Source organism: Sphaeramia orbicularis, chromosome 8 (assembly GCF_902148855.1).
Source record: "Sphaeramia orbicularis chromosome 8, fSphaOr1.1, whole genome shotgun sequence".
In the NCBI taxonomy this organism is placed as follows: domain Eukaryota; kingdom Metazoa; phylum Chordata; class Actinopteri; order Kurtiformes; family Apogonidae; genus Sphaeramia; species Sphaeramia orbicularis.
The window spans coordinates 22,788,336-22,816,175 of NC_043964.1; the positions used below are offsets into that span (position 1 = coordinate 22,788,336).

A 27,840-nucleotide genomic window follows, 5' to 3' on the forward strand; every position below is an offset into this window, starting at 1 on the left:
ACCGTGTAATAAAGGGGTTGTCGTGCGACGCGTTATAACCGTGTAATAAAGGGGTTGTCGTGCGACGCGTTATAACCGTGTAATAAAGGGGTTGTCGTGCGACGCGTTATAACCGTGTAATAAAGGGGTTGTCGTGCGACGCGTTATAACCGTGTAATAAAGGGGTTGTCGTGCGACGCGTTATAACCGTGTAATAAAGGGGTTGTCGTGCGACGCGTTATAACCGTGTAATAAAGGGGTTGTCGTGCGACGCGTTATAACCGTGTAATAAAGGGGTTGTCGTGCGACGCGTTATAACCGTGTAATAAAGGGGTTGTCGTGCGACGCGTTATAACCGTGTAATAAAGGGGTTGTCGTGCGACGCGTTATAACCGTGTAATAAAGGGGTTGTCGTGCGACGCGTTATAACCGTGTAATAAAGGGGTTGTCGTGCGACGCGTTATAACCGTGTAATAAAGGGGTTGTCGTGCGACGCGTTATAACCGTGTAATAAAGGGGTTGTCGTGCGACGCGTTATAACCGTGTAATAAAGGGGTTGTCGTGCGACGCGTTATAACCGTGTAATAAAGGGGTTGTCGTGCGACGCGTTATAACCGTGTAATAAAGGGGTTGTCGTGCGACGCGTTATAACCGTGTAATAAAGGGGTTGTCGTGCGACGCGTTATAACCGTGTAATAAAGGGGTTGTCGTGCGACGCGTTATAACCGTGTAATAAAGGGGTTGTCGTGCGACGCGTTATAACCGTGTAATAAAGGGGTTGTCGTGCGACGCGTTATAACCGTGTAATAAAGGGGTTGTCGTGCGACGCGTTATAACCGTGTAATAAAGGGGTTGTCGTGCGACGCGTTATAACCGTGTAATAAAGGGGTTGTCGTGCGACGCGTTATAACCGTGTAATAAAGGGGTTGTCGTGCGACGCGTTATAACCGTGTAATAAAGGGGTTGTCGTGCGACGCGTTATAACCGTGTAATAAAGGGGTTGTCGTGCGACGCGTTATAACCGTGTAATAAAGGGGTTGTCGTGCGACGCGTTATAACCGTGTAATAAAGGGGTTGTCGTGCGACGCGTTATAACCGTGTAATAAAGGGGTTGTCGTGCGACGCGTTATAACCGTGTAATAAAGGGGTTGTCGTGCGACGCGTTATAACCGTGTAATAAAGGGGTTGTCGTGCGACGCGTTATAACCGTGTAATAAAGGGGTTGTCGTGCGACGCGTTATAACCGTGTAATAAAGGGGTTGTCGTGCGACGCGTTATAACCGTGTAATAAAGGGGTTGTCGTGCGACGCGTTATAACCGTGTAATAAAGGGGTTGTCGTGCGACGCGTTATAACCGTGTAATAAAGGGGTTGTCGTGCGACGCGTTATAACCGTGTAATAAAGGGGTTGTCGTGCGACGCGTTATAACCGTGTAATAAAGGGGTTGTCGTGCGACGCGTTATAACCGTGTAATAAAGGGGTTGTCGTGCGACGCGTTATAACCGTGTAATAAAGGGGTTGTCGTGCGACGCGTTATAACCGTGTAATAAAGGGGTTGTCGTGCGACGCGTTATAACCGTGTAATAAAGGGGTTGTCGTGCGACGCGTTATAACCGTGTAATAAAGGGGTTGTCGTGCGACGCGTTATAACCGTGTAATAAAGGGGTTGTCGTGCGACGCGTTATAACCGTGTAATAAAGGGGTTGTCGTGCGACGCGTTATAACCGTGTAATAAAGGGGTTGTCGTGCGACGCGTTATAACCGTGTAATAAAGGGGTTGTCGTGCGACGCGTTATAACCGTGTAATAAAGGGGTTGTCGTGCGACGCGTTATAACCGTGTAATAAAGGGGTTGTCGTGCGACGCGTTATAACCGTGTAATAAAGGGGTTGTCGTGCGACGCGTTATAACCGTGTAATAAAGGGGTTGTCGTGCGACGCGTTATAACCGTGTAATAAAGGGGTTGTCGTGCGACGCGTTATAACCGTGTAATAAAGGGGTTGTCGTGCGACGCGTTATAACCGTGTAATAAAGGGGTTGTCGTGCGACGCGTTATAACCGTGTAATAAAGGGGTTGTCGTGCGACGCGTTATAACCGTGTAATAAAGGGGTTGTCGTGCGACGCGTTATAACCGTGTAATAAAGGGGTTGTCGTGCGACGCGTTATAACCGTGTAATAAAGGGGTTGTCGTGCGACGCGTTATAACCGTGTAATAAAGGGGTTGTCGTGCGACGCGTTATAACCGTGTAATAAAGGGGTTGTCGTGCGACGCGTTATAACCGTGTAATAAAGGGGTTGTCGTGCGACGCGTTATAACCGTGTAATAAAGGGGTTGTCGTGCGACGCGTTATAACCGTGTAATAAAGGGGTTGTCGTGCGACGCGTTATAACCGTGTAATAAAGGGGTTGTCGTGCGACGCGTTATAACCGTGTAATAAAGGGGTTGTCGTGCGACGCGTTATAACCGTGTAATAAAGGGGTTGTCGTGCGACGCGTTATAACCGTGTAATAAAGGGGTTGTCGTGCGACGCGTTATAACCGTGTAATAAAGGGGTTGTCGTGCGACGCGTTATAACCGTGTAATAAAGGGGTTGTCGTGCGACGCGTTATAACCGTGTAATAAAGGGGTTGTCGTGCGACGCGTTATAACCGTGTAATAAAGGGGTTGTCGTGCGACGCGTTATAACCGTGTAATAAAGGGGTTGTCGTGCGACGCGTTATAACCGTGTAATAAAGGGGTTGTCGTGCGACGCGTTATAACCGTGTAATAAAGGGGTTGTCGTGCGACGCGTTATAACCGTGTAATAAAGGGGTTGTCGTGCGACGCGTTATAACCGTGTAATAAAGGGGTTGTCGTGCGACGCGTTATAACCGTGTAATAAAGGGGTTGTCGTGCGACGCGTTATAACCGTGTAATAAAGGGGTTGTCGTGCGACGCGTTATAACCGTGTAATAAAGGGGTTGTCGTGCGACGCGTTATAACCGTGTAATAAAGGGGTTGTCGTGCGACGCGTTATAACCGTGTAATAAAGGGGTTGTCGTGCGACGCGTTATAACCGTGTAATAAAGGGGTTGTCGTGCGACGCGTTATAACCGTGTAATAAAGGGGTTGTCGTGCGACGCGTTATAACCGTGTAATAAAGGGGTTGTCGTGCGACGCGTTATAACCGTGTAATAAAGGGGTTGTCGTGCGACGCGTTATAACCGTGTAATAAAGGGGTTGTCGTGCGACGCGTTATAACCGTGTAATAAAGGGGTTGTCGTGCGACGCGTTATAACCGTGTAATAAAGGGGTTGTCGTGCGACGCGTTATAACCGTGTAATAAAGGGGTTGTCGTGCGACGCGTTATAACCGTGTAATAAAGGGGTTGTCGTGCGACGCGTTATAACCGTGTAATAAAGGGGTTGTCGTGCGACGCGTTATAACCGTGTAATAAAGGGGTTGTCGTGCGACGCGTTATAACCGTGTAATAAAGGGGTTGTCGTGCGACGCGTTATAACCGTGTAATAAAGGGGTTGTCGTGCGACGCGTTATAACCGTGTAATAAAGGGGTTGTCGTGCGACGCGTTATAACCGTGTAATAAAGGGGTTGTCGTGCGACGCGTTATAACCGTGTAATAAAGGGGTTGTCGTGCGACGCGTTATAACCGTGTAATAAAGGGGTTGTCGTGCGACGCGTTATAACCGTGTAATAAAGGGGTTGTCGTGCGACGCGTTATAACCGTGTAATAAAGGGGTTGTCGTGCGACGCGTTATAACCGTGTAATAAAGGGGTTGTCGTGCGACGCGTTATAACCGTGTAATAAAGGGGTTGTCGTGCGACGCGTTATAACCGTGTAATAAAGGGGTTGTCGTGCGACGCGTTATAACCGTGTAATAAAGGGGTTGTCGTGCGACGCGTTATAACCGTGTAATAAAGGGGTTGTCGTGCGACGCGTTATAACCGTGTAATAAAGGGGTTGTCGTGCGACGCGTTATAACCGTGTAATAAAGGGGTTGTCGTGCGACGCGTTATAACCGTGTAATAAAGGGGTTGTCGTGCGACGCGTTATAACCGTGTAATAAAGGGGTTGTCGTGCGACGCGTTATAACCGTGTAATAAAGGGGTTGTCGTGCGACGCGTTATAACCGTGTAATAAAGGGGTTGTCGTGCGACGCGTTATAACCGTGTAATAAAGGGGTTGTCGTGCGACGCGTTATAACCGTGTAATAAAGGGGTTGTCGTGCGACGCGTTATAACCGTGTAATAAAGGGGTTGTCGTGCGACGCGTTATAACCGTGTAATAAAGGGGTTGTCGTGCGACGCGTTATAACCGTGTAATAAAGGGGTTGTCGTGCGACGCGTTATAACCGTGTAATAAAGGGGTTGTCGTGCGACGCGTTATAACCGTGTAATAAAGGGGTTGTCGTGCGACGCGTTATAACCGTGTAATAAAGGGGTTGTCGTGCGACGCGTTATAACCGTGTAATAAAGGGGTTGTCGTGCGACGCGTTATAACCGTGTAATAAAGGGGTTGTCGTGCGACGCGTTATAACCGTGTAATAAAGGGGTTGTCGTGCGACGCGTTATAACCGTGTAATAAAGGGGTTGTCGTGCGACGCGTTATAACCGTGTAATAAAGGGGTTGTCGTGCGACGCGTTATAACCGTGTAATAAAGGGGTTGTCGTGCGACGCGTTATAACCGTGTAATAAAGGGGTTGTCGTGCGACGCGTTATAACCGTGTAATAAAGGGGTTGTCGTGCGACGCGTTATAACCGTGTAATAAAGGGGTTGTCGTGCGACGCGTTATAACCGTGTAATAAAGGGGTTGTCGTGCGACGCGTTATAACCGTGTAATAAAGGGGTTGTCGTGCGACGCGTTATAACCGTGTAATAAAGGGGTTGTCGTGCGACGCGTTATAACCGTGTAATAAAGGGGTTGTCGTGCGACGCGTTATAACCGTGTAATAAAGGGGTTGTCGTGCGACGCGTTATAACCGTGTAATAAAGGGGTTGTCGTGCGACGCGTTATAACCGTGTAATAAAGGGGTTGTCGTGCGACGCGTTATAACCGTGTAATAAAGGGGTTGTCGTGCGACGCGTTATAACCGTGTAATAAAGGGGTTGTCGTGCGACGCGTCATAACCGTGTAATAAAGGGGTTGTCGTGCGACGCGTCATAACCGTGTAATAAAGGGGTTGTCGTGCGACGCGTCATAACCGTGTAATAAAGGGGTTGTCGTGCGACGCGTCATAACCGTGTAATAAAGGGGTTGTCGTGCGACGCGTCATAACCGTGTAATAAAGGGGTTGTCGTGCGACGCGTTATAACCGTGTAATAAAGGGGTTGTCGTGCGACGCGTCATAACCGTGTAATAAAGGGGTTGTCGTGCGACGCGTTATAACCGTGTAATAAAGGGGTTGTCGTGCGACGCGTTATAACCGTGTAATAAAGGGGTTGTCGTGCGACGCGTTATAACCGTGTAATAAAGGGGTTGTCGTGCGACGCGTTATAACCGTGTAATAAAGGGGTTGTCGTGCGACGCGTTATAACCGTGTAATAAAGGGGTTGTCGTGCGACGCGTTATAACCGTGTAATAAAGGGGTTGTCGTGCGACGCGTTATAACCGTGTAATAAAGGGGTTGTCGTGCGACGCGTTATAACCGTGTAATAAAGGGGTTGTCGTGCGACGCGTTATAACCGTGTAATAAAGGGGTTGTCGTGCGACGCGTTATAACCGTGTAATAAAGGGGTTGTCGTGCGACGCGTTATAACCGTGTAATAAAGGGGTTGTCGTGCGACGCGTTATAACCGTGTAATAAAGGGGTTGTCGTGCGACGCGTTATAACCGTGTAATAAAGGGGTTGTCGTGCGACGCGTTATAACCGTGTAATAAAGGGGTTGTCGTGCGACGCGTTATAACCGTGTAATAAAGGGGTTGTCGTGCGACGCGTTATAACCGTGTAATAAAGGGGTTGTCGTGCGACGCGTTATAACCGTGTAATAAAGGGGTTGTCGTGCGACGCGTTATAACCGTGTAATAAAGGGGTTGTCGTGCGACGCGTTATAACCGTGTAATAAAGGGGTTGTCGTGCGACGCGTTATAAACCGTGTAATAAAGGGGTTGTCGTGCGACGCGTTATAACCGTGTAATAAAGGGGTTGTCGTGCGACGCGTTATAACCGTGTAATAAAGGGGTTGTCGTGCGACGCGTTATAACCGTGTAATAAAGGGGTTGTCGTGCGACGCGTTATAACCGCGTAATAAAGGGGTTGTCGTGCGACGCGTTATAACCGCGTAATAAAGGGGTTGTCGTGCGACGCGTTATAACCGCGTAATAAAGGGGTTGTCGTGCGACGCGTTATAACCGCTGTAATAAAGGGGTTGTCGTGCGACGCGTTATAACCGTGTAATAAAGGGGTTGTCGTGCGACGCGTTATAACCGTGTAATAAAGGGGTTGTCGTGCGACGCGTTATAACCGTGTAATAAAGGGGTTGTCGTGCGACGCGTTATAACCGTGTAATAAAGGGGTTGTCGTGCGACGCGTTATAACCGCGTAATAAAGGGGTTGTCGTGCGACGCGTTATAACCGCGTAATAAAGGGGTTGTCGTGCGACGCGTTATAACCGTGTAATAAAGGGGTTGTCGTGCGACGCGTTATAACCGTGTAATAAAGGGGTTGTCGTGCGACGCGTTATAACCGCTGTAATAAAGGGGTTGTCGTGCGACGCGTTATAACCGTGTAATAAAGGGGTTGTCGTGCGACGCGTTATAACCGTGTAATAAAGGGGTTGTCGTGCGACGCGTTATAACCGTGTAATAAAGGGGTTGTCGTGCGACGCGTTATAACCGTGTAATAAAGGGGTTGTCGTGCGACGCGTTATAACCGTGTAATAAAGGGGTTGTCGTGCGACGCGTTATAACCGTGTAATAAAGGGGTTGTCGTGCGACGCGTTATAACCGTGTAATAAAGGGGTTGTCGTGCGACGCGTTATAACCGTGTAATAAAGGGGTTGTCGTGCGACGCGTTATAACCGTGTAATAAAGGGGTTGTCGTGCGACGCGTTATAACCGTGTAATAAAGGGGTTGTCGTGCGACGCGTTATAACCGTGTAATAAAGGGGTTGTCGTGCGACGCGTTATAACCGTGTAATAAAGGGGTTGTCGTGCGACGCGTTATAACCGTGTAATAAAGGGGTTGTCGTGCGACGCGTTATAACCGTGTAATAAAGGGGTTGTCGTGCGACGCGTTATAACCGCGTAATAAAGGGGTTGTCGTGCGACGCGTTATAACCGTGTAATAAAGGGGTTGTCGTGCGACGCGTTATAACCGTGTAATAAAGGGGTTGTCGTGCGACGCGTTATAACCGTGTAATAAAGGGGTTGTCGTGCGACGCGTTATAACCGTGTAATAAAGGGGTTGTCGTGCGACGCGTTATAACCGTGTAATAAAGGGGTTGTCGTGCGACGCGTTATAACCGTGTAATAAAGGGGTTGTCGTGCGACGCGTTATAACCGCGTAATAAAGGGGTTGTCGTGCGACGCGTTATAACCGCGTAATAAAGGGGTTGTCGTGCGACGCGTTATAACCGCGTAATAAAGGGGTTGTCGTGCGACGCGTTATAACCGCGTAATAAAGGGGTTGTCGTGCGACGCGTTATAACCGTGTAATAAAGGGGTTGTCGTGCGACGCGTTATAACCGCGTAATAAAGGGGTTGTCGTGCGACGCGTTATAACCGCGTAATAAAGGGGTTGTCGTGCGACGCGTTATAACCGCGTAATAAAGGGGTTGTCGTGCGACGCGTTATAACCGCGTAATAAAGGGGTTGTCGTGCGACGCGTTATAACCGCGTAATAAAGGGGTTGTCGTGCGACGCGTTATAACCGCGTAATAAAGGGGTTGTCGTGCGACGCGTTATAACCGCGTAATAAAGGGGTTGTCGTGCGACGCGTTATAACCGCGTAATAAAGGGGTTGTCGTGCGACGCGTCATAACCGCGTAATAAAGGGGTTGTCGTGCGACGCGTTATAACCGCGTAATAAAGGGGTTGTCGTGCGACGCGTCATAACCGCGTAATAAAGGGGTTGTCGTGCGACGCGTCATAACCGCGTAATAAAGGGTTGTCGTGCGACGCGTCATAACCGTGTAATAAAGGGGTTGTCGTGCGACGCGTCATAACCGTGTAATAAAGGGGTTGTCGTGCGACGCGTCATAACCGTGTAATAAAGGGGTTGTCGTGCGACGCGTCATAACCGCGTAATAAAGGGGTTGTCGTGCGACGCGTCATAACCGCGTAATAAAGGGGTTGTCGTGCGACGCGTCATAACCGCGTAATAAAGGGGTTGTCGTGCGACGCGTCATAACCGCGTAATAAAGGGGTTGTCGTGCGACGCGTCATAACCGCGTAATAAAGGGGTTGTCGTGCGACGCGTTATAACCGCGTAATAAAGGGGTTGTCGTGCGACGCGTCATAACCGCGTAATAAAGGGGTTGTCGTGCGACGCGTCATAACCGCGTAATAAAGGGGTTGTCGTGCGACGCGTCATAACCGCGTAATAAAGGGGTTGTCGTGCGACGCGTCATAACCGCGTAATAAAGGGGTTGTCGTGCGACGCGTCATAACCGCGTAATAAAGGGGTTGTCGTGCGACGCGTCATAACCGCGTAATAAAGGGGTTGTCGTGCGACGCGTCATAACCGCGTAATAAAGGGGTTGTCGTGCGACGCGTCATAACCGCGTAATAAAGGGGTTGTCGTGCGTGTGTTTTGTCTGTGTGTGAGCTATAGTCCCCTGAGAGGGAAACGTAAGATGCAGACCACAAGGCGATGCATCACAACACAAATACACAGCGTCACATCTTACAAACCGGCCTTAAAAAAAAAAAAAAAAAAACCTCATATCCCCGCTTGACCCCCTTCCCCCCTACCCGTCTGTTAAGCACAAGATAAGCCGTCTGTGGTTAACCAAACACTGATTTTGTCTGAGTGCGATTGTGTGTTTTGATATTGGCTCTGAGGGTTGCCATTCTTAGACTCGGTGCAAAGCTTAAAGGACTCCACATGGATCTATAACACAGGTCAAGACCCTTCCCTCCCCCTCCCCCTCCCCTCCTCCGCCTCCCCTTACTCTTCTTGTTCAGACTTAATTGGCTGCCATCTGACCCAGTCTCTGGCTTTTTACTCAGGACAACCGGCTCACTGCTCTTCCCAAATGCCATTCATCTGTGAGGTGGGTCACCAGCTCACGAGGCATTTGGAGACAATGCATCCAAATCAGTCAATACTGAACAGAAAGTTTGATTGCCCACAGCATCTCACCTGCACAATCCGCCCACGTTGAGAGCTTAATGCCAGCAGAACAGTTGACTATTATAGCTTTTCTACTTATTTCTCTATTTCTGTCATTTCTTCTGGCGGCAACCCTTGGACACGGGTGGCAGTAACTTAGCAACCAGCTGGAGAATAAGAGCAGGGCACAGGGATAAAGATTCAATAAATGGACAAGTGCTGAGATAAGAAGCATTGTCTGCCTCTGCACAGCCAGCACACACACAAACGCCACCTTCTGAAAGTTCATCTCTTCATAGCCATGTCAACTTTCACACCTCATTTTCTTTTTTCTTTCATTTCTGTCTTATTTGAGAGGAAATCCAATGTGTGTTTAATTCAATGGAATGGGGAAAAAGGAATTTTACTGCCACACTCTTATCAGAAAAGGCCGTTTATAGGGAATGCATATCACACAAGTAACTGCTTGGGGCAAAGTCAGTCCTTTGGATGCAGAAAAATCAGGAAATCACTGATTGCCCATCAGCAACTCTTTGGCAGGCTATTATATATTATTTTTTTCCCACTAGGGGTCCTCCTATCACATTCAAGCAGTAGATACTGATTTGCATTTCAGTCATTTTGAGCCCAAAGTTGTAGATTTACAGACCACTTATCTGAAATTAACACATAGAATTTAATATAAGATCATTTAATCAAGTACTGGGGAGATTTATCGAGTTGCAGAAGCATGAAAAAATATTAGGGAAGAGAGATAAGAGCAGCATCTGCAGCCAGTGTAATAAATGTAATATATGATCGACAATTATTACTGAAAATACAGTTTTTAAATAAGAATCAGAAAGTTTTACTATCTGTTACAAGAGCAGTGGAAACTGATCACTGACAAAATAAAACATGTTAAAACAGAAAACACAAGCAAATCATTTGTAAAAAAAAAAAATATAATCACTAGTTAACACAGACACAGATCTGTAACTACGTTGATAAATGACAAGACAATGTGCATTGCCAAAGGTTATTTTCTAAAGTGCAGGTCACTGAAAGGATTATTTTTGCAAAACATATTTTTAATACGTGGGGAAAATGGCAGAAAAGGTGCAAATGGTCAAGGGAATTAAAGAAATTAGTAATTTACCTGAGCATTTATCTAATATTTATGCGTTTTCTTATTTTTCTAGTGTTTAAAGGTTTCACCAAATGAAATTATTGCCATTTTATGACATAAATAGTGAAATTATACACTCTAAAAAAAATGTTTCATGTGGTTTGTAAGTTAAGCTTAAAATCCAGAGCTTTCTCTGCTTAGAAAATTAAGTTTTTTACATGTACACATTTATAAGTCAGTTGATAAGTTATTTTATTAAGTTGGTCTAAATGAAAAACAAGGAAAACAGTCTTAAATTAATAACATACCGATTTTGAACAGACATTTCTGTCTTTAACTTAACAAAGAAGTATATTAAGTTAGTAAAGCTTAAAAATCTTATAAGCTTCCTTTAAAAGCTGAGTGCAAATCTCATGTGCCTAGTGTTACACTGTAAGCCCGGACTTTGTATTTACTAAAATGCTTTAATTACAATGTGCTTAAATGATTTAACTTTTATTACATTACTATAAAATGTTAAGTATATTCTACTAATTTGTAGACATAGTCAAAAGTACAAAAAAGTTCAAGTTGAATGGATTTAAATCATTCAGTTTCAGTCATGACCCCACCTTTTTATCTCTGCATTGCATTGTGGGTATTGGGCATGTTGTTGAAAATGTGTTATTTTTCTGTGCAGGGGTTCAGCGGGGTTGTGGTGTCAGTGGTAATTTGGACTAAATGTGTGTATTGCAGTGTTTATTGGCCTTTTTGTGTTTGTTTTTGTATTTTTGTAGAGCTCCACCATGAGTCAGAGCCATCGGAAGAACAATGGATTTACTGTTCAACAACTTCTGTATTCAATCAGTATAAAACTTTTAACTTTGCTAGAATCAAAGCAACACCTGTGATGGCAACTCACAGCGAGCCAACTTTCTTCCTAACCTCCATACGCATTACAATATATTTAGTTTACTAAAGCAATTTGTGTTGCGAAAGATTTTAATTAGTGATGGGAGTTTTGGCTCTTTGAAGGGAGCTGTTCAATCAAGAGCTGTTCACTGAAAAGGGTCGTTCAAAAGACTGGCTCTTTTATGGTTTTTGCATTATTTCGAAATACCAATGTTTTAATGACTACATAGGCTACATGTGATGACTGACATTACATTTTAAAGGTGTTTAATTGACGCGGCAGTAAATATTATCTTACTGTAAAAAAGAATAGTTAGTTCGCATGTGTGGGCTAAATACATGACATGAGAGGTGACATTAGGCAAATGTTGGAATTGGACCAAAAACATCACGGTACATTATGTGGACTAGTCTGTAGCCTAAAAATGAAGAAGAAAATGAAACATTTTCTTATGAAATAACATTTTATTCTCCTCAAAAGAAGAACAATAATTGTGTGTAAACATACGGAAAAAATTGCACAAAACACAACACTGATTAATCACTGCAATTACTTAAATACCTGAACTGTAGTACAATTCTCAGAACAAGAACAGTATGTTGGTAAACATACAGAAAAAAAATGCACAAAACACAAAAGCGATTTGTCATTGCAATTACTTAAATACCTTAACAACTGTAGTGCATTTTCCCTCAGAACAAGAACAATAAATGTGTGGAAACTCTTTTTTTTTCTGCTCGAACATTCTCTTCCTGCCCAATGCCTCCCAAGTGATGCTAAATTGACAGACAATCGGACACTCCCTCCTTAAAAAAATAATGAACGGCTCTTTACAAAGACTCGGCTCCCATCGTTCATTTCAAAGAGCCGTTCAAAAGATTCGATTAGTTCGTGAACGTCACATCACTAATTTTAATTTAACCCTTTCATGCATAGTGGTCACTACAGTGGACAGTTACTCTACAGCTCTTCTCTTGTATATTCATGGGTTTTGTTGTTTTAGTTCCATATCAACCAACACAGTGGACACTCATGCATCATCTCATAAACTGCAATTCATACCATTATTGTAACTCTGCTGTTCTTGGTTGGTTCTTGAGTGGAAATCAATTGTTAATATTTATTTTTTGCATATTATCTCCATGAGGTGAGTAATAACTAGTATTAGAATATGTTAAAATGTGAGAAAACATCAGATTAGCTGCATTAAACATGGTTTCATTTCACTGTTTTCATATCACTTTATGATATTGGGTTTTAAATACATGTTTCTTTGCTTCAAGAATAAAATTCATGGTGTAGCTGAGTGGACATTTTTGTAACTCCATGAAAAACAGGTTGATTTAAGAAAAAAAAAAAAAAAATTAATCACATTGGTTTTTTTTATGCCTAAAGAGGAATAAAAACACTCAGGGAAAAAAAATCTTGATTAATGTTCTCATAATGCATGCATGAAAGGGTTAAATCAGCTTGGAATTGAGTCCAATGAACTGATAATATTAAGTCTAATGATTATATTAAGCACAGGTGTCAAACATGCGGCCCGGGGGCCAAATCCGGCCCACCAAAGGATCCAATCTGGCCCTTTGGATGAATTTGTGAAATGCAAAAATTACACTAAGATATTAACAATCCTTTTAGTTCAGGTTCCACAGTCAGAACAATTCAATCTCAAGTGGGCAGGACCAGTAAAATACTATCATAATAACATAAATAATGACAACTCCACATTTTTTCTCTTAGTAAATGTAAATATTTTCATGTATTTACACTAAAACAAAGTATAACTTCACAAAAAATGTAAATAACCTGAACAAATATGAAAAACCTGAAATGTCTTAAGGGAAGTAAGTCCAATTTTAACAATATTCTGCCTGTTTTTGTGTATTTGTAAGTTATAATGAACATGTGGAAATGATAAACTGAAGCATAATATTGTTAAAATTATACTTATTGTTTCAGTTTGTTCATGTTATTCACATTGTTTGAAAGGATAGTTTGTAGACGTAAACATTTTCATTGTTTAACCCTTTCATGCACACTGGTCACCACAGTGGACAGCTGTTCAAAAGTGTTCTCTTGTATTTTCATGGATTTTGTTGTTTTAGTTCCATATCAGCCAACACAGTGGACGCTTATGCATCATCCCATACACTGACATTCATACCATTACTGTAACTTTGCTGGTCTAGATAAACCTGATCTGCAGTAAGATGTTTGAGAGTAAAAAAAACTGCTAATTGTTATTAGACTGTAATTAACAGTTTTGTTTTGTTTTTTTTGTATATTATCTCCATGCAGGTATGTTAAAATGTGAGAAAACATCAGATTAGCAGCATTAAAAATGTTTTTATTTCATAGTTTTCACACAGTATATCAGTAAATACATGTTTCTTTGGTTCTAAAACTAAATGCATGGTGTCCAGCTGAGTGGACATTTTTGTCACTCCATAAAAATAGGCTAACAAAAATCAACAGAATTATTATTTTTATGCCTAAAGAGGGATAAAAACATTTAGGGGAAAAAAATCGTGATTAAGGTTCTCATAATTTGCACATGAAAGGGTTAATTTGACTTTTTTCACTCTAAAACATTGAGAAAATTTTGGAGTTAACCTTTATTTCTATATTATTATGTTATTATTTTACTAGTTCGGCCCACTTCCGATCAAATTTAGCTGAATGTGGCCCCTGAACTAAAATGAATCTGAGACCCCTGATATAAAGCAACTGACATTGCAACAAATTTTAAGTTAAATTCACTTGGCATTTAGTGTGATGAACTTGAAATAGCAATTCCATAAAAAGAAAAAAAAAAAAGAAAGAAATAGCAAATCCATTCAAATCAAGCATTTAAGTTTAATACATTCAAGTTTTCATTCCTCATTACTTTAATTTTTTAAGGCAACCGGTTTACTCACATTTTTGAAGTAAAACTCAACTTCTCTTATTATTACAGTGTAAGCATGCAACAAAATAATGCATTTTTCCATTGAAATGTTCTGGAAATCGCTTCTGTGAGCCGTAAAAGCGGCTGTTACAAAATAAACAGTGGGTTTTGATGTTCGAGGTGAAGTTGCGTTACTCAACATGTGTTTGGGCAAGAATGAGGAAAGGCGTTGAAGCTGAAGTGAACGAGTCCAGAAGGATCAGAGAGGACGCACCAACAGTTTGTACTCCGTTACTCCTCAAACATGGGAACTTTTTTAGACCGTCTACTGTTTCTGCTTCTTTTACTGTCATCTGCCTCCAACGTCATCGGTAAGAAGAGATCCGTTTTTTTATTTATGTATTTATTTATTTATTTATTTATTATTATTCTAACTGTTGTCGGTACTTTTCTAACTTTCACCTGCGTCTGCGTCAGGGGGTGTTTCCGCCTGAGTTTGGGCATCTTTGAACGTGAACATGTTCTAGTTTAATGTTATTTTTATTGAATATACGGATTCTGTGCTTTATGGATACTTTTAAGTCACGATTCTGAATGAAAACGCGAATTATTTCACGGTCTGTTCACTTGAATGAAGTAAAACTGCGGGGATTGCGCTGCGCATTTGGAGTATTCGCCAACTCTCCTTATATGGGAGTGAAAATACTTCCCGGACTGAGGTGGCCGGGGGTCTTACACTGGATCCCTGAGGCTCCATAGTAAAAACAAGCACAGTTTAATAACTATACTCAAAGTACTTCCACGTAAAACTTCAAAGTATGTGTTTTTTCTATGTTGAAGAAGGAGAAACATGACTTTATTGTGCGCAAAATGTATACCATAACACCAAAACAGATCAATAAACTAAAATATTATACTTTACTTTTATATGGTTATAAACTGTGGTCACTTCTAGGGCCTTATTCCTGATTTGAGCTATTATTTTTCTATTATTTTTTTTTATAATTTGTGCACATACTAGTAAAACACTGTGCTTCTATAGAGGCCACACCCATAAACTCTTATCAGGTCATATAGAATGAATGGCTGAGGTGAATGTGTGTCTAAACCAGGTCTAATTCTTTACTGGTTTTGACATTTTTGCATTACATGTTGTTGGTTTGGTTGTTTCAGGGTCCAACATTTGCACATCAAGAGGAGTCACTACTTGTAACCAGTGTTTGGTTGTTCACCCCAGCTGTGCATGGTGTTCACAGGAGGTAAAAAAAAAAAAAAAAAAAAACTAAAAATGATGAGCACAGTGTCTTTTTCTGTTCTTCCTTTTCATCCCTCAGCAGAGCATGTTAGAACAGAAACCCCATTCCTTTGCAGGCGGTCTTGTTCATACTTATAGACTGACAGAGACCTGAACCCATTATTGTATATTTGCTGTACTTCAGGAGTTTGGGAAGGGAGGGTCCAGTCTGTCCCGCTGTGACCTGAAGCAGAATTTACTGGATAATGGGTGCAGCGCTGGGGCTTTGGAGTTTCCTTCAAGCACCTTGAAGATCCAGAAGGATGCACCGCTCAGCGACAAGGCCTCTGGGACGGCTGCAGATGTCACACAGATAAGGCCACAGAAACTTCATATGACACTGAGACCAGGTACGGCAGCATGAAATATAAGATAATAAATGGTTTGTATGTAAGATGGATAGTCCAAGGGGGAAATTACGTGCTAGAACACACTTATGACTACCAAAACTACCAACGAATCAACGCTATGTATCCACAGACTGTGTCACTCACTGAATAAAATGTAAAGCTCATTGTTTACACACGTCTGTAATATGGTATCATCAAGTTTTCTTCTTCAAACTAAAACTCATAGGCACTTATTCTGACAGTCGATCAAAATAACACTGTCTTATAGGGCTGGGTATCATGGCCAGTTTCCATAATCAATTCGGTTTCAATTCATAAGGTTCTGAATCGATTAATCATGATTCCATTTGATTCGATCCAATATCGATTGATTGATTCAGATTAATTTAGTGATATCAGAGTACAATTCTGAGTTGTAACCTAATTATTTGACTACCGCAGTCATGCGACACATCAATACTGGTATCAATATTGATATTAGAAAGGAAATAAATATGACATTTCAGCAGTAAAAGGCTGAACCTGCTCTTAAAAAATGAACGGGACAGAAACATTCCCATGTTTCTACAGTGGCTCAGAATGGACTTCTTTGTCATCTTTATTGTGTTTTATAGCTGGTGGCTTCTACTCACGGTAGGGTTGCGCTCCGTGGTTGTTGGTCGGGGAGCGGGGGAGTAGTTTAGCGGTCGGTCATTATCACTTTACTCTTCCTCTAACTCCATACTCAGCCAAAGATGATAGTATCGATCCAAGTTAATATTCCAAGAACGACCGGCTTCTGCGATTCGCCTCAGAGAACCTCCGGGCGGCCAGTTCCTTCACACTGCGGGTTCAAGTTGGAGGCCGGGAGGACCTCCAGCTGAGGGGTTTTCCCCACCCTTCCTCCGCGTCTTTTCCGTGCCAGAGCCATCGTGAGTGAGACCAAGATGCCCCATCTTCCCCATGGGTTCGCAAGCCTGCCACGCTTCCGCATACTCCCGGTCCCACTCTGAAAAATCATTCTCATCCACTATTAATTGATTATGCAAAATTAAAACGAAATCAATCTAAAATTGATTAAATCAATTTTTTTTACCCAGCCCTACTGTCTTATAATCTTCAAACCACAAATCACCTCTGTTTTATATACAGTTTGTGTTGTCAGTAGCTGCACTAAAGATTTGTTTGGAATCGTCCAAACAAGGTCAGAACTGTCACAGTTTAGTCTGAACCGTGGATCAACAAATGGAAACATAGCAAAGATAATAACATCCCATAATGACTTTATAACTTCATAATCAAACTCACCCGTATACAAGAAACACTACAATTTCAGCATCAAACCCCATTCTTTTCATTTACAGCTGTGTCCAGTCGTGAAAACAACAACAATTTTTCTAGATTTTTTCACTTCGTCACTTTCTTTGACTCTAAATGTTGTCTCTTAGTTTTTCTCATCCTCTGTGTTAATTTTTTAATGCTTTGATCAAAGGTCCCATGGTGTTAGTTTTCCTCACCATGGAAGACCAGCAAAGTGACTCACTACTCCCACTAGTGGTCACATAAACCCACAGGGGTGTCCAAATCCGGTCCTTCAGGGCCAGTATCCTGCATGTTTAATGCCACGTTTCCACGGCGTGGTACCGGTTCGGCTCGACTCGACTCGGCTCGGCCTTTTTGCATTTCCATTACGAAAAAGTACCTGGAATCTGGTACCTGGTACTAGTTTTTTGGTATCTCCTCCGTCGAGGTTCCAAGCGATACTAAACCATGACGTATAACACTGCAGACCACTGATTGGTCAGACAGTTTTCTCTGTGACCCGCCGTTTTACAAAAAACAGATGCGGAAGTGGACAGTAAATATTGCGGTACATTAATCCACATGATAACAGCCCAAAACTACACCATGGTCGGTCGAGGAGATTCAGTCTTCGGTGGCCGATGTAAAAATTCAGACGAGACAACACGCAATAAGCGAGTTTTCAGCAACTCTCTGAGCAGACGACACGGAAATAACGCGCCACATTGCTATGACGTCCAGGTACTGTAAAGTCTGTAGTATCCTGTAATGGAAATGGTCTCCAGGAATACCGAGTCGAGCTGGTTCCACGTTAGATATTTCCCTCTTTCATCACACCCGGAAGCCATTACATTATTATCAGGTTTCTGCAAAGCATGATGATGAGCTGATCATTAATTGAACCAGGTGTGCTGGAAGAGGGAAACATCATGCAGGATAACAGCCCTCGAGGACCAAATTTGGACACCCCTGCACTAGACTGTTTAGTGTAAATGTATTCAGTTCATATCTCTACAGTCCAATACATTTGCGTGTTTGGCAGAACTGCAGAGCTCTTCATTCTCAACACTCTAATAATAATTTAAGTAAGTTTTCATTATCTGAAAATACAAATTCTACGTGTTCCCCCTTTAATCAAAAACCAAAGCAAAAGTCACAGTCGAATCCACCAACAGATTGCACATCTTTATATTGATGCTAAATGAGAGTACATAAAACATGGCAAATTCAATACAATACAGTGCTGCAAATTCTGCATAATAGGTGAACGTAATCAATTCTTTGTGGATCTGGCCCTAAATTACAAAAAAAACATGCCTCTAGAAGGACTCTAAAGTGCAGTTCTAGTTCAGTGTTTAATGTTTGACCTATAAGTTGAAAGGGACGACAGTAAATATCATGTAACATTCCCAGCATTCTTTGCTTATTTGTCGTCTTCCTCTTGATTCTTTACTCTTTCCCTCTCAGGTGATTCCAAGCGTTTCCCAGTGTCAGTAAAACAAGTGGAGGATTACCCAGTGGACCTTTACTACCTGATGGATCTGTCGTATTCCATGAAGGACGACTTGGCCCGACTCCGAACCCTGGGCAATGAACTGGCAGCGACCATGGGTCAGGCCACGAGTAACCTACGCATGGGCTTTGGAGCTTTTGTGGACAAGACCACGTCCCCTTATATGTACACCTACCCCCCAGAGGCAGTGAAAAACCCCTGCGATGGGTAGGTGCTCATACAGTACTTTAATTTAGTTTTATTTGTTTCATTCATAAGATAAAAGAAAGACAGAAAAAGAAAATGTGTTTTTACATGTCAGCAAATTGACCATATTATGAATGAAAAAGGAGCAGAAAACAGAACAATCTTATATTTTCCGACCCTGTTTAACAAAACACGTGCTTTAACTGTAGTAATTTCAAGCAAATAAACTTCATCATTTGCAAAAAAAAAAAAGAGGAAAAAAAATCCAACAATTTATTCTTTAATTTCTCATTTTCTTTAACTTTAACCTAACAGCCAAACATTTTACAAAGGAAAAAAGATGGAACAAAAAACTTAAAATAAGCATAAAACATGAAAACATGTAGAGCATTTTAACCCTTTCATGCATGAATTTTTAATAAACTAGTGGTATTTTTGACAAACACATCCAACTGGATTTCTTCAATATCCTCTTGAGACCCAGCAATGCATTCTTGTCCTCTGTAGCGGACAAGAGTTTCACAGCTGTACAAAAAGAAAAAGTCCACGGCAAAGGACATTCCATAAAATAAATGTATCTGAAAAAGCTGTTGCATTGTGCTGTTTCCAAACAAGACAATTATTTAATGTAAAAAAGCCACAACTTTTACTTTCCTGGGTCTCAGGAGGATAAGTTATTTCTTCAGCATATTACATATTCATTTTAGTGAATTCCACGTATCAACAGTTTAACCGTTTTTAGGACATTCATAGAAATACTCTGAAATTCAACATTTCAACCTCAAGGCAATGACACACTAACCCAATTTTCAATGGTTGGACGTCTGCTGGAGCCATCCTCTCAGCTTGGGGGTCACTGCCCCTAGTGTCCCCATCACTACTGGTACCACTGTTGCCTTCACACCCCACATGTTCTCTATCTCCTCTTTCAACCCTTGGTATTTCTCCAGCTTCTTGTGCTCTTTCTTTCTGACGTTGCTATCGCTTGGGATTGCTACATCTATCACTACCGCTGTCTTTCAATGGTTGTCCACCACCACTATGTCAGGCTGATTGGCCATCACCATCTTGTCGGTCTGGATCTGGAAGTCCCACAGGATCTTGACTTGTTTGTTCTCTGTCACCTTCGGGGATGTCTCCCATCTGGACCCTGGGACCTCCAGTCCATACTCGGTACAGATATTCCCGTATACTATGCCTGCTACCTGGTTATGCCGCTCCATGCATGCCTTGCCTGCCAGCATCTTACACCCTGCTGTGATGTGCTGGGCTGTCTCAGGGGTTTCTCTACACAGCCTGCACCTGGGGTCTTGTCTGGTGTGGTAGATCCCAGCCTCTATTGCTGTGGTGTTCAGGGCCTGTTCTTGTGCAGCCATGAGTAATGCCTCTGTGCTGTCTTTCAGTCCAGCTTATATATATATATATATATATATATATATATATATATATATATATATATATATATATATATATATATATATATATATATAATGTGAAAGGAACATGCATTTTACAACATTAGAACAACACTTTTAGAACATGTGTCCACATTCACATTCTCCCTTTGAACATCATTCCTTACATTAGTACCATTACTTCATGGTACCTAACAAAGCAGGTACACTCACTGTTCATGCAGAGGTGGACCTTACAGACCCTGTAGACCACACTGAACCTGAAATTGTTGATTCACTGTAACTGTTGCTGTTGCTGTCTTGCAATGTGTGCAGAAATGATCAAAAATAGTCACTCGCCTGATAAAGGGTTAACATGTTATGTGTGTTTCAAGCTGATCATTAAACATAAGGTTGAGCTGGAGATGAGAAAGACAGGAAGCAGAACGGAATTTAAAGTTTGTCACAGCTGTAGGAAGCTATAAATACACTTTCATCTCACACACACACGCACATAAACCACACACACAGCTACATTAAGACACAGACACTGCTCACAAATAGCATTTGCCCGATAAAGGGTTAACATGCAAAAAAAAAGGTATTGATTTTTTTAACATAAACACATTCAAAAAGCTCTTTGTAGACAGAGAACATATGGCTGCTTTAAAGAAAACCTACTATTTCAGTGTAAAATCTAACTGTGATTTTACTCTGGGAATCTTTAGTCAATGAAACAAAATGACAAAACCAAAAGGATTAAACTGTGAAAGAATTATTCTCTAAACTGTAGCTTATTAGTGACTTTCTTTTGTTGTAACCACATGTTTTGGATTCATTAAACAATATATCAAGATAAGAGTTTATTTATCCCACAGTGGGGAAATTCAAGTGTCACGGCAGCATTTACAGTAAAATGAGCCTTTAAGAGTTGGAGCCATTACTGCTAATAATGTAGCTCTAATTAAAGACTGAATAACTGTCCACTGAAGTAAAGTCATACTTGAAAGGGTTAAACATGCAAACATATGCATGAACTTAGTGATTTTTCACATATCAACACATAACTGAATGAAAAAAGACTCCAAAAGTATAAGAGTGATTTGAACACTGTTTTTTTTCCTCCTTGATCCCCTTTACCTGCTGTATATTTAGTATTAGTGAAACATGCCAGGCCCAGTTTGGGTTCAAGCATGTGCTCACGCTGACAGAGCAGGTATCTCGCTTTACTGAGGAGGTGGGGAAGCAGCAGGTGTCCAGAAATAGAGACGCTCCTGAGGGCGGATTTGACGCCATCATGCAGGCTTCAGTATGCAAGGTATAAACATGTGACTACACATGGATATGCACACACGCTGTCTCCCCCTGTTTTTTGTTGTTTTTTTTTTTTGCATCCGTCATATTTCACCTCTGCATCCTTGTACATTAGGACAGGATCGGCTGGCGTCCAGATGCCACGCACCTGCTGGTTTTCACCACTGATGCTAAAACTCACATTGCTCTGGATGGACGTATCGCTGGTATCGTCCAGCCCAATGACGGACTGTGTCATCTGGATAGTAACAACAATTACAACGAATCTACTGTGTTGGTAATGGAAAAAATCTAAATGTATCATCAGTCCACCTTTAATATTAAGTTTAGTTTTGGATTTAAGTTAGTTTTACACTTATTACCCCACCTCCTGAAGGGGAGGCAAGCAGTATTGTTTTTGGTTCAGTTTGTTTGTTTGTTTGTTTGTTTGTTTGTTTAGCAGCAAAACTATTGGTTGATTTCATAACAAATTTGGTTTATAAATTGCAAGTGACCCAGAATAGATGCATTACCTTTTGGAAACAGTAGGTCAAAGTTCAAATTTTTAATGAAGTTTTTGCATCTTTTTTTTTTTCTCCCATTTACTTAAAATGGGCGAGATTTCACATGTCTAGAAAAACATCAATTTTGTTTCAATTTACTTCAGACTTGGCACACATATAGAGTAAATTGATATGATGACATCAGCACACGCATTGACATGATGACATCAGCTGGATCGATGCCAAAATAAGCTATAATATGTGTGAGGGGCGGGGTTTGTTGTGCTTGGCACTACTTAGGGTTTTTTTTTTTTTTTTCCATTTTGAGGAATAGACAAGATTTAATTAAATTTTCATGTTAGTTTTCTTTTTACAGGTTTTATAGGATTAATGGAAATTGAGAATTCCATTAAAAATCCCAGATTCTTTTCTAAAGTATGTTATTTAATGTCATTTTTCCAACACAGTCCAAAGCCAGGGTAAAATGTCATTTTATATGTCATTCAGTTTTGTTTTATTTAGTGTCACATTATCAAGCCAATTACATAAACACATACAAGGGATTCTTTGCTGGTAGATGTGTCTAGTAAGTTATCAATACAAGATAAAAGAATAAAAAAAAAAAAGAAACTCTATCTACATAAGGGCACATTATCAACTTCTATACAGTTTAGTGTAGTTTTTATTTTTTATTTTTTGTGCAATTGCAATATTAAGGAAAAATATTTGTATTCATTGAGCTAAACTAACTCTACGGTATCTGGTTTCTGCCTTTTCTTTCCAGGATTATCCATCCTTGGGACTTTTGGCTGAAAAAATGTCTGAAAACAATATCCGTTTAGTTTTTGCCGTGACCAGCTATGTGGAGCCACTTTACAAGGTACACACAGTGCAGTGGTTGTGCCATGAGATGACTTTGTTCACATTATTTATATATATTTATATCATTTGTGCCACTGCTTTGTAGTGTTTTGTATCAGTCCTTTTGCATTGTATTTGCAAGGTGTCTCAGTCTTTAAGCTTTTGTAAAACATGTATTTTATTTGAACTTTTGCTTGGTGCATGTCTGATTTGTCTGTGATTCTTTTTTTTACTTTAACTATCTACACTGCTTTGCTTTGCAAGATTTAATCAGCTCTGTCTGCTTTCTCTCTGCTAACTTTGAATATTGTCTCATTGTTTGACTCTTTGCCTCCTAATTTCACATCTGGTCAAGGGACAGCATTATAAAATTATCCATTTGGCAAACCCTGGAATATTTATTGTGTTGTTGATCGATGTGCACGGTCCTTAAATAGATTTTTAAATTTTCTCATATATATATTTTTATTTGTTATTTTTTTGATATGGTTTGTTTCGAATATGCAACAAAACAACGTAATCTTACTTAGTCCTTAGAAATAAAACAAATAGTAAGAAATCATGGAAAAAAGAAGAAAAAAAAACTTATACATATACATGAAAACAAAGATTAACAAATTTAGATGAAAAACAAAAAAGGTTCTTGCTGGTTCTTACTGGTTCTTACTGGTACGTTTGTCCTCTCCTTCTCCAGGATTACAGTAGCCTCATTCCAGGTACCGTTGTGGGGAAGCTGTCTGGTGATTCAGGGAATGTTATTCAACTCATCGTGAAGGCTTATGAGGTAAGACTAAAATAAAAGCAGAACCTGCCAGTTGATGTCATCCTTCTTATTTGAGCAAAGTGTGAAACTCAAGTGTTAAACATGTTTTAAATGAGTTTATTTTGAGCAGGATATTCGCTCTAAAGTGGAGCTGGAGCTTCGTGATGTCCCAGAGGAGTTAAATCTCTCCTTTAATGCCACTTGCCTCAATGGGGAAATTATCCCTGGAGTCAAGTCCTGTTCTGGCCTCAAAGTAGGAGACACGGTATGTATCTGCTGAGAAGATGACTTTTCACATATGCTTCATCTCCACACATATTAACAGATACGTTTCTTTCTGCAGGTGTCGTTCAATGTGGAGGTCCAGTTACGAAGCTGCCCCAAAGAGAAGAGTCGCACTTTTACCATTAAACCTTTAGGCTTTAAGGATTCCCTGGAGGTCACTGTGGACTTCGCCTGTAGCTGCGGTTGTGAGGCCAACGCCGAGGCTGACAGTCCCCACTGCAACCATGGAAACGGAACCTACGAGTGCGGCGTATGTCAGTGTCACCCGGGTCGCCTGGGCCCGCAGTGCGAGTGTTCCGTGGAGGACTACAGTCCGTCTGATGACGTCAACTGCATCCACAAACAGGGCAGCCCCATCTGCAACGGCAGAGGAAACTGTGTGTGTGGACAGTGCACCTGCCACGCAAATGACTTCGGCCAAGTGTGGGGAAAGTACTGCGAATGTGACGATTACAACTGCCCTCTGTACAAAGGAGCTCTGTGTGCAGGTGAGTAGATTCTCTGCTTTCTATTATGAGTCCTACAGAGGTGGACACCCCATGAAATTTAAGCCATAAAGAGCCAAACAGCCACTGGCGACCAAAAGCGTCTACTGATCTGAAATGTTTAATACCTGTTGAGCCACTAAACCAGGGGGGTCAAACTCATTTGAGTTCAGGGGCCACATACAGACTAATATGTTATAAAGTGGGCCGGACCACTAAAATAATATAAATAATAGGATAAGAACTTATAAATAATGTCATCTCAAAAGTTTTCTCTTATGTTTTTGAGTGAAAAAAGTCAAATTCCGTAATGAAAATGTTTACATCTACGAACTGTACTTGAACATAACATGAACAAATATGAACAACCCGAAAATTCTAAAGAAAAATAAGTGCAATTTTAACCATATAATACCTTAGTTTATCATTTATACATGTGCATCACAGCTTACAGATCACAGTGGATCTACAAACACACAAAACCTGTAGTAACAGACAAAATATTGGTAAAATTCTACATACTTCTCTCAAGACATTTCAGGTTATTGCCATTTTTTGTAAAAGGCTAGTCGGTAAATGTAAACATTTTTGTGTAATTTTACCTTTTTTACACCAAGACAAAGAGAGAAATTTGCTGTTTTCTTTATTTATAAGTTATTATGATAGTGTTTTACTAGTCTGACCCACTTCAGATTGAATTGACCTAAAATGATTTTAACACCATTGTTTGTTAATATCTTCAGTGTAATTTTTGCATTTCATAAATTTATCCCACAGGTCGGATTTGACCCTTTGGTGGCCCCTGGGCCACATGTTTGACACCTATGCACTAAACCTATCAATACATGTAAATAACCGGTGTAAAATACAGTTATTCATCTTTTCATGGTCACCAGATATAACCCATTTGGACTTTCAGAGGCTCTGTAGTTACCATGGAAACACTGTCATCTGCTACAACATTAATTCACCAGTAAAACCCATGGAATTCGATAAATGATAGCGGATGGGTACACTTGGTTTATGTTCAATTAATGATAGATTTTACTGATAAAGTCATTTTTTCTTCAGTATTCTTTGTTTTTGATATAATAACCCTCAATTTTATTCTGAGCTTTTATGAACATCTATATGATCAATGAATTAAATATAGGAAAGTAGGTGATTTTCACTTAAAAATGCTAAATACAGAGTATAATATTAGAATAAATGGTGATAGATCATTTAAGAAATGTTGAAAATAGAGATAATAAATAGCATTGGGTCTTTATGGGTTAATGTGTCCTGGATGTTTAAAGGGAGGCAGTTTATAGACATATGAGGACCCTCTATACCCGGGGTGTCAAACTCACTCAAGTTCAGGAGCCACATACAGCCCATTATGAGCTCAAGTAGGTCGGATCAGGACAAAAACAACATAATAGCCTATAAATAATGTCAACTCCAAACTTTTGTTTATGTTTTCGAGTGAAAAAAGTTCAATCATATTATGAAAATGTTTCAATCTACAAACTATCCATTAACAATCTTAAATTTCTTAAGAAAAATAAGTGCAATTTTAATACTCTTATGTCATATATTGCATTAAGAAACATTCTTAAGTCATCGAACTCTGCCAAGTATTGTTCCACATGCCTCCTTCTGCACATGCTCAGTTCCATCAACATCAAAACTGAATGTTTCATGAAACCCATCCAGTGCATGACATGTTGAAACTGTCAAGAATATAGTTTTTGTTATTTTTACTTGTTAACAACAACCCAAAAAATCATTTTCATTTGTGGAAGTTTGTCTGATCCAGCCACAAAATTTTTTCCCATAAATATATCACAACAATATTTGAGATTGTGTTAAATTTTAAGGGTGTCCAGAAACTTTTTTTCCACTACTGTAGTTCCATCATGTTAAACTTCTTCCTCTCATGAACATCTGACGTGTGCATTATCCCAAGCATAAATTACTGAAGGAAAGAGGTTTTACTGGTGCCTTTTAAAGGACGCATTTTATTGTTTTGAGCATCACAACCATTATAAATTGTGGTTACATCTGCCCAGGTTAAATTGAATGATAATAACAGCCAGTTTTTCTTTTTTACTTCTCATGCTGATTATCACCCACTGTAATCGACTCATATAGTTTTTATGACATTAATATAAGCAGAATAAACTGACAGTGTCACTGTTTACTTAGTTTAATTGACAGTTTTACTTGATGACTGTTTATCGATGTTTAAGTCGACTGCACAGAGGAATACCAAGTTGGTTTTTATATGCTTTGATGAGACCACATTTTTATCCCCCTTACACATAATGTAGAGGGATATAACAGTCAGCATGTCTATCTATGATCATTTTGATTACTGAGAATACTTGGATTATAGCATTTTCCCTCTAAAGTTGCTTACTCCTTGTTGTTTTGTTTCAGCTTCATGGTAATTAGGAGCTGTATATTTTGACTGATTTCTACTATCAGTGGGTTAAGTCAATGAAAATAATCTGAATGAAGCATGATGATGAATCTTTTTTTATGGAGCCCAGATGCTGAGTTAGCTTTATAAAAAAAAAATATTAAGGCCGATGGCCGATATTGAAAAAAATCAATATGTCGGTATACCTCCAGATAACAGTAGGTTATGAGTAAAAAATAAACAAAACTCCAGAATAAAAGTAGTGAAGCTTTACCATTTTTGCATCACTAATAAGGAAAAATTAAGTCAAAAATGCTGGTTGGCTGTAGCTTCCAAGATACAGTCTTTGGTCAAAATGTGAAATTCTGTGAATTAACGATAGAATGGGTTTTACTCAAAAGCACTGTTTGTCTCAGAGCTACTAGATCTACTTCACAACACTGTCTGCATATTACAATACATCCACTTTACAGGTTATTTATACTGGGAGATTTATAAATCTGTTGTCTAAATGGTCATAAACCAATATATATGTAATAACACTTTATCATATTGGCTAAAATTTACTCAGGGGGTCAAATGAGTGGCCATTTTTGTCAAAAAAAAAGTTGTAAGAAATGCATAGAACTGTGTTGAAATCATGCTAATACATTTGTGCACAGACTACTGATATTATTTGACAGTGGAAGCTATATTTTCAGAAATATTGGATTTTGAATAGTACGTGTATGTGAAAACTTTTGCTGGTGGACGGACGTGACATTACCCATGATGCTCTGGTCAGTACCAGTACTTTATTAGCAATAAACTTATATACTTACTATTGTTAATTCTCCTCTTATTCATAAATGTTAGTATTGTGGATCTAAAACAATAACAGCTGACACAAAAATACAAAATGTGGCAGTGGACGGATGTGACATGGTTGTTACGGATCCCATCATACTGATGCTCGGCAGCCACGTCACCGTTTCCACTAATGATCCCTGTGCAAAAACTAGGATCAGAATTATTTATTATATAGTTTATCATCATACTAAAGAGTAAATAACAATATAGAATTGTTATTTCTATTTTTTAAAT

General features: G+C 40.8%; 1 protein-coding gene across 1 annotated transcript in view; it reads left to right on the forward strand.

Moving 5' to 3' along the window:
- The first annotated feature begins 14,359 nt into the window (after positions 1-14,359).
- The window catches only part of itgb3a (integrin beta 3a), a 36,228-nt gene continuing 22,747 nt past the window's right edge, over positions 14,360-27,840 (forward strand). The window contains exons 1-10 of the mRNA XM_030142131.1: positions 14,360-14,513; positions 15,316-15,401; positions 15,582-15,786; positions 18,535-18,787; positions 21,316-21,478; positions 21,590-21,751; positions 22,741-22,836; positions 23,512-23,601; positions 23,711-23,845; positions 23,924-24,353. Of these exons, the coding sequence (XP_029997991.1) occupies positions 14,447-14,513; positions 15,316-15,401; positions 15,582-15,786; positions 18,535-18,787; positions 21,316-21,478; positions 21,590-21,751; positions 22,741-22,836; positions 23,512-23,601; positions 23,711-23,845; positions 23,924-24,353 (1,687 nt within the window). The 5' untranslated portion in view covers positions 14,360-14,446. The remainder of the gene's footprint in view (positions 14,514-15,315; positions 15,402-15,581; positions 15,787-18,534; positions 18,788-21,315; positions 21,479-21,589; positions 21,752-22,740; positions 22,837-23,511; positions 23,602-23,710; positions 23,846-23,923; positions 24,354-27,840) is intronic.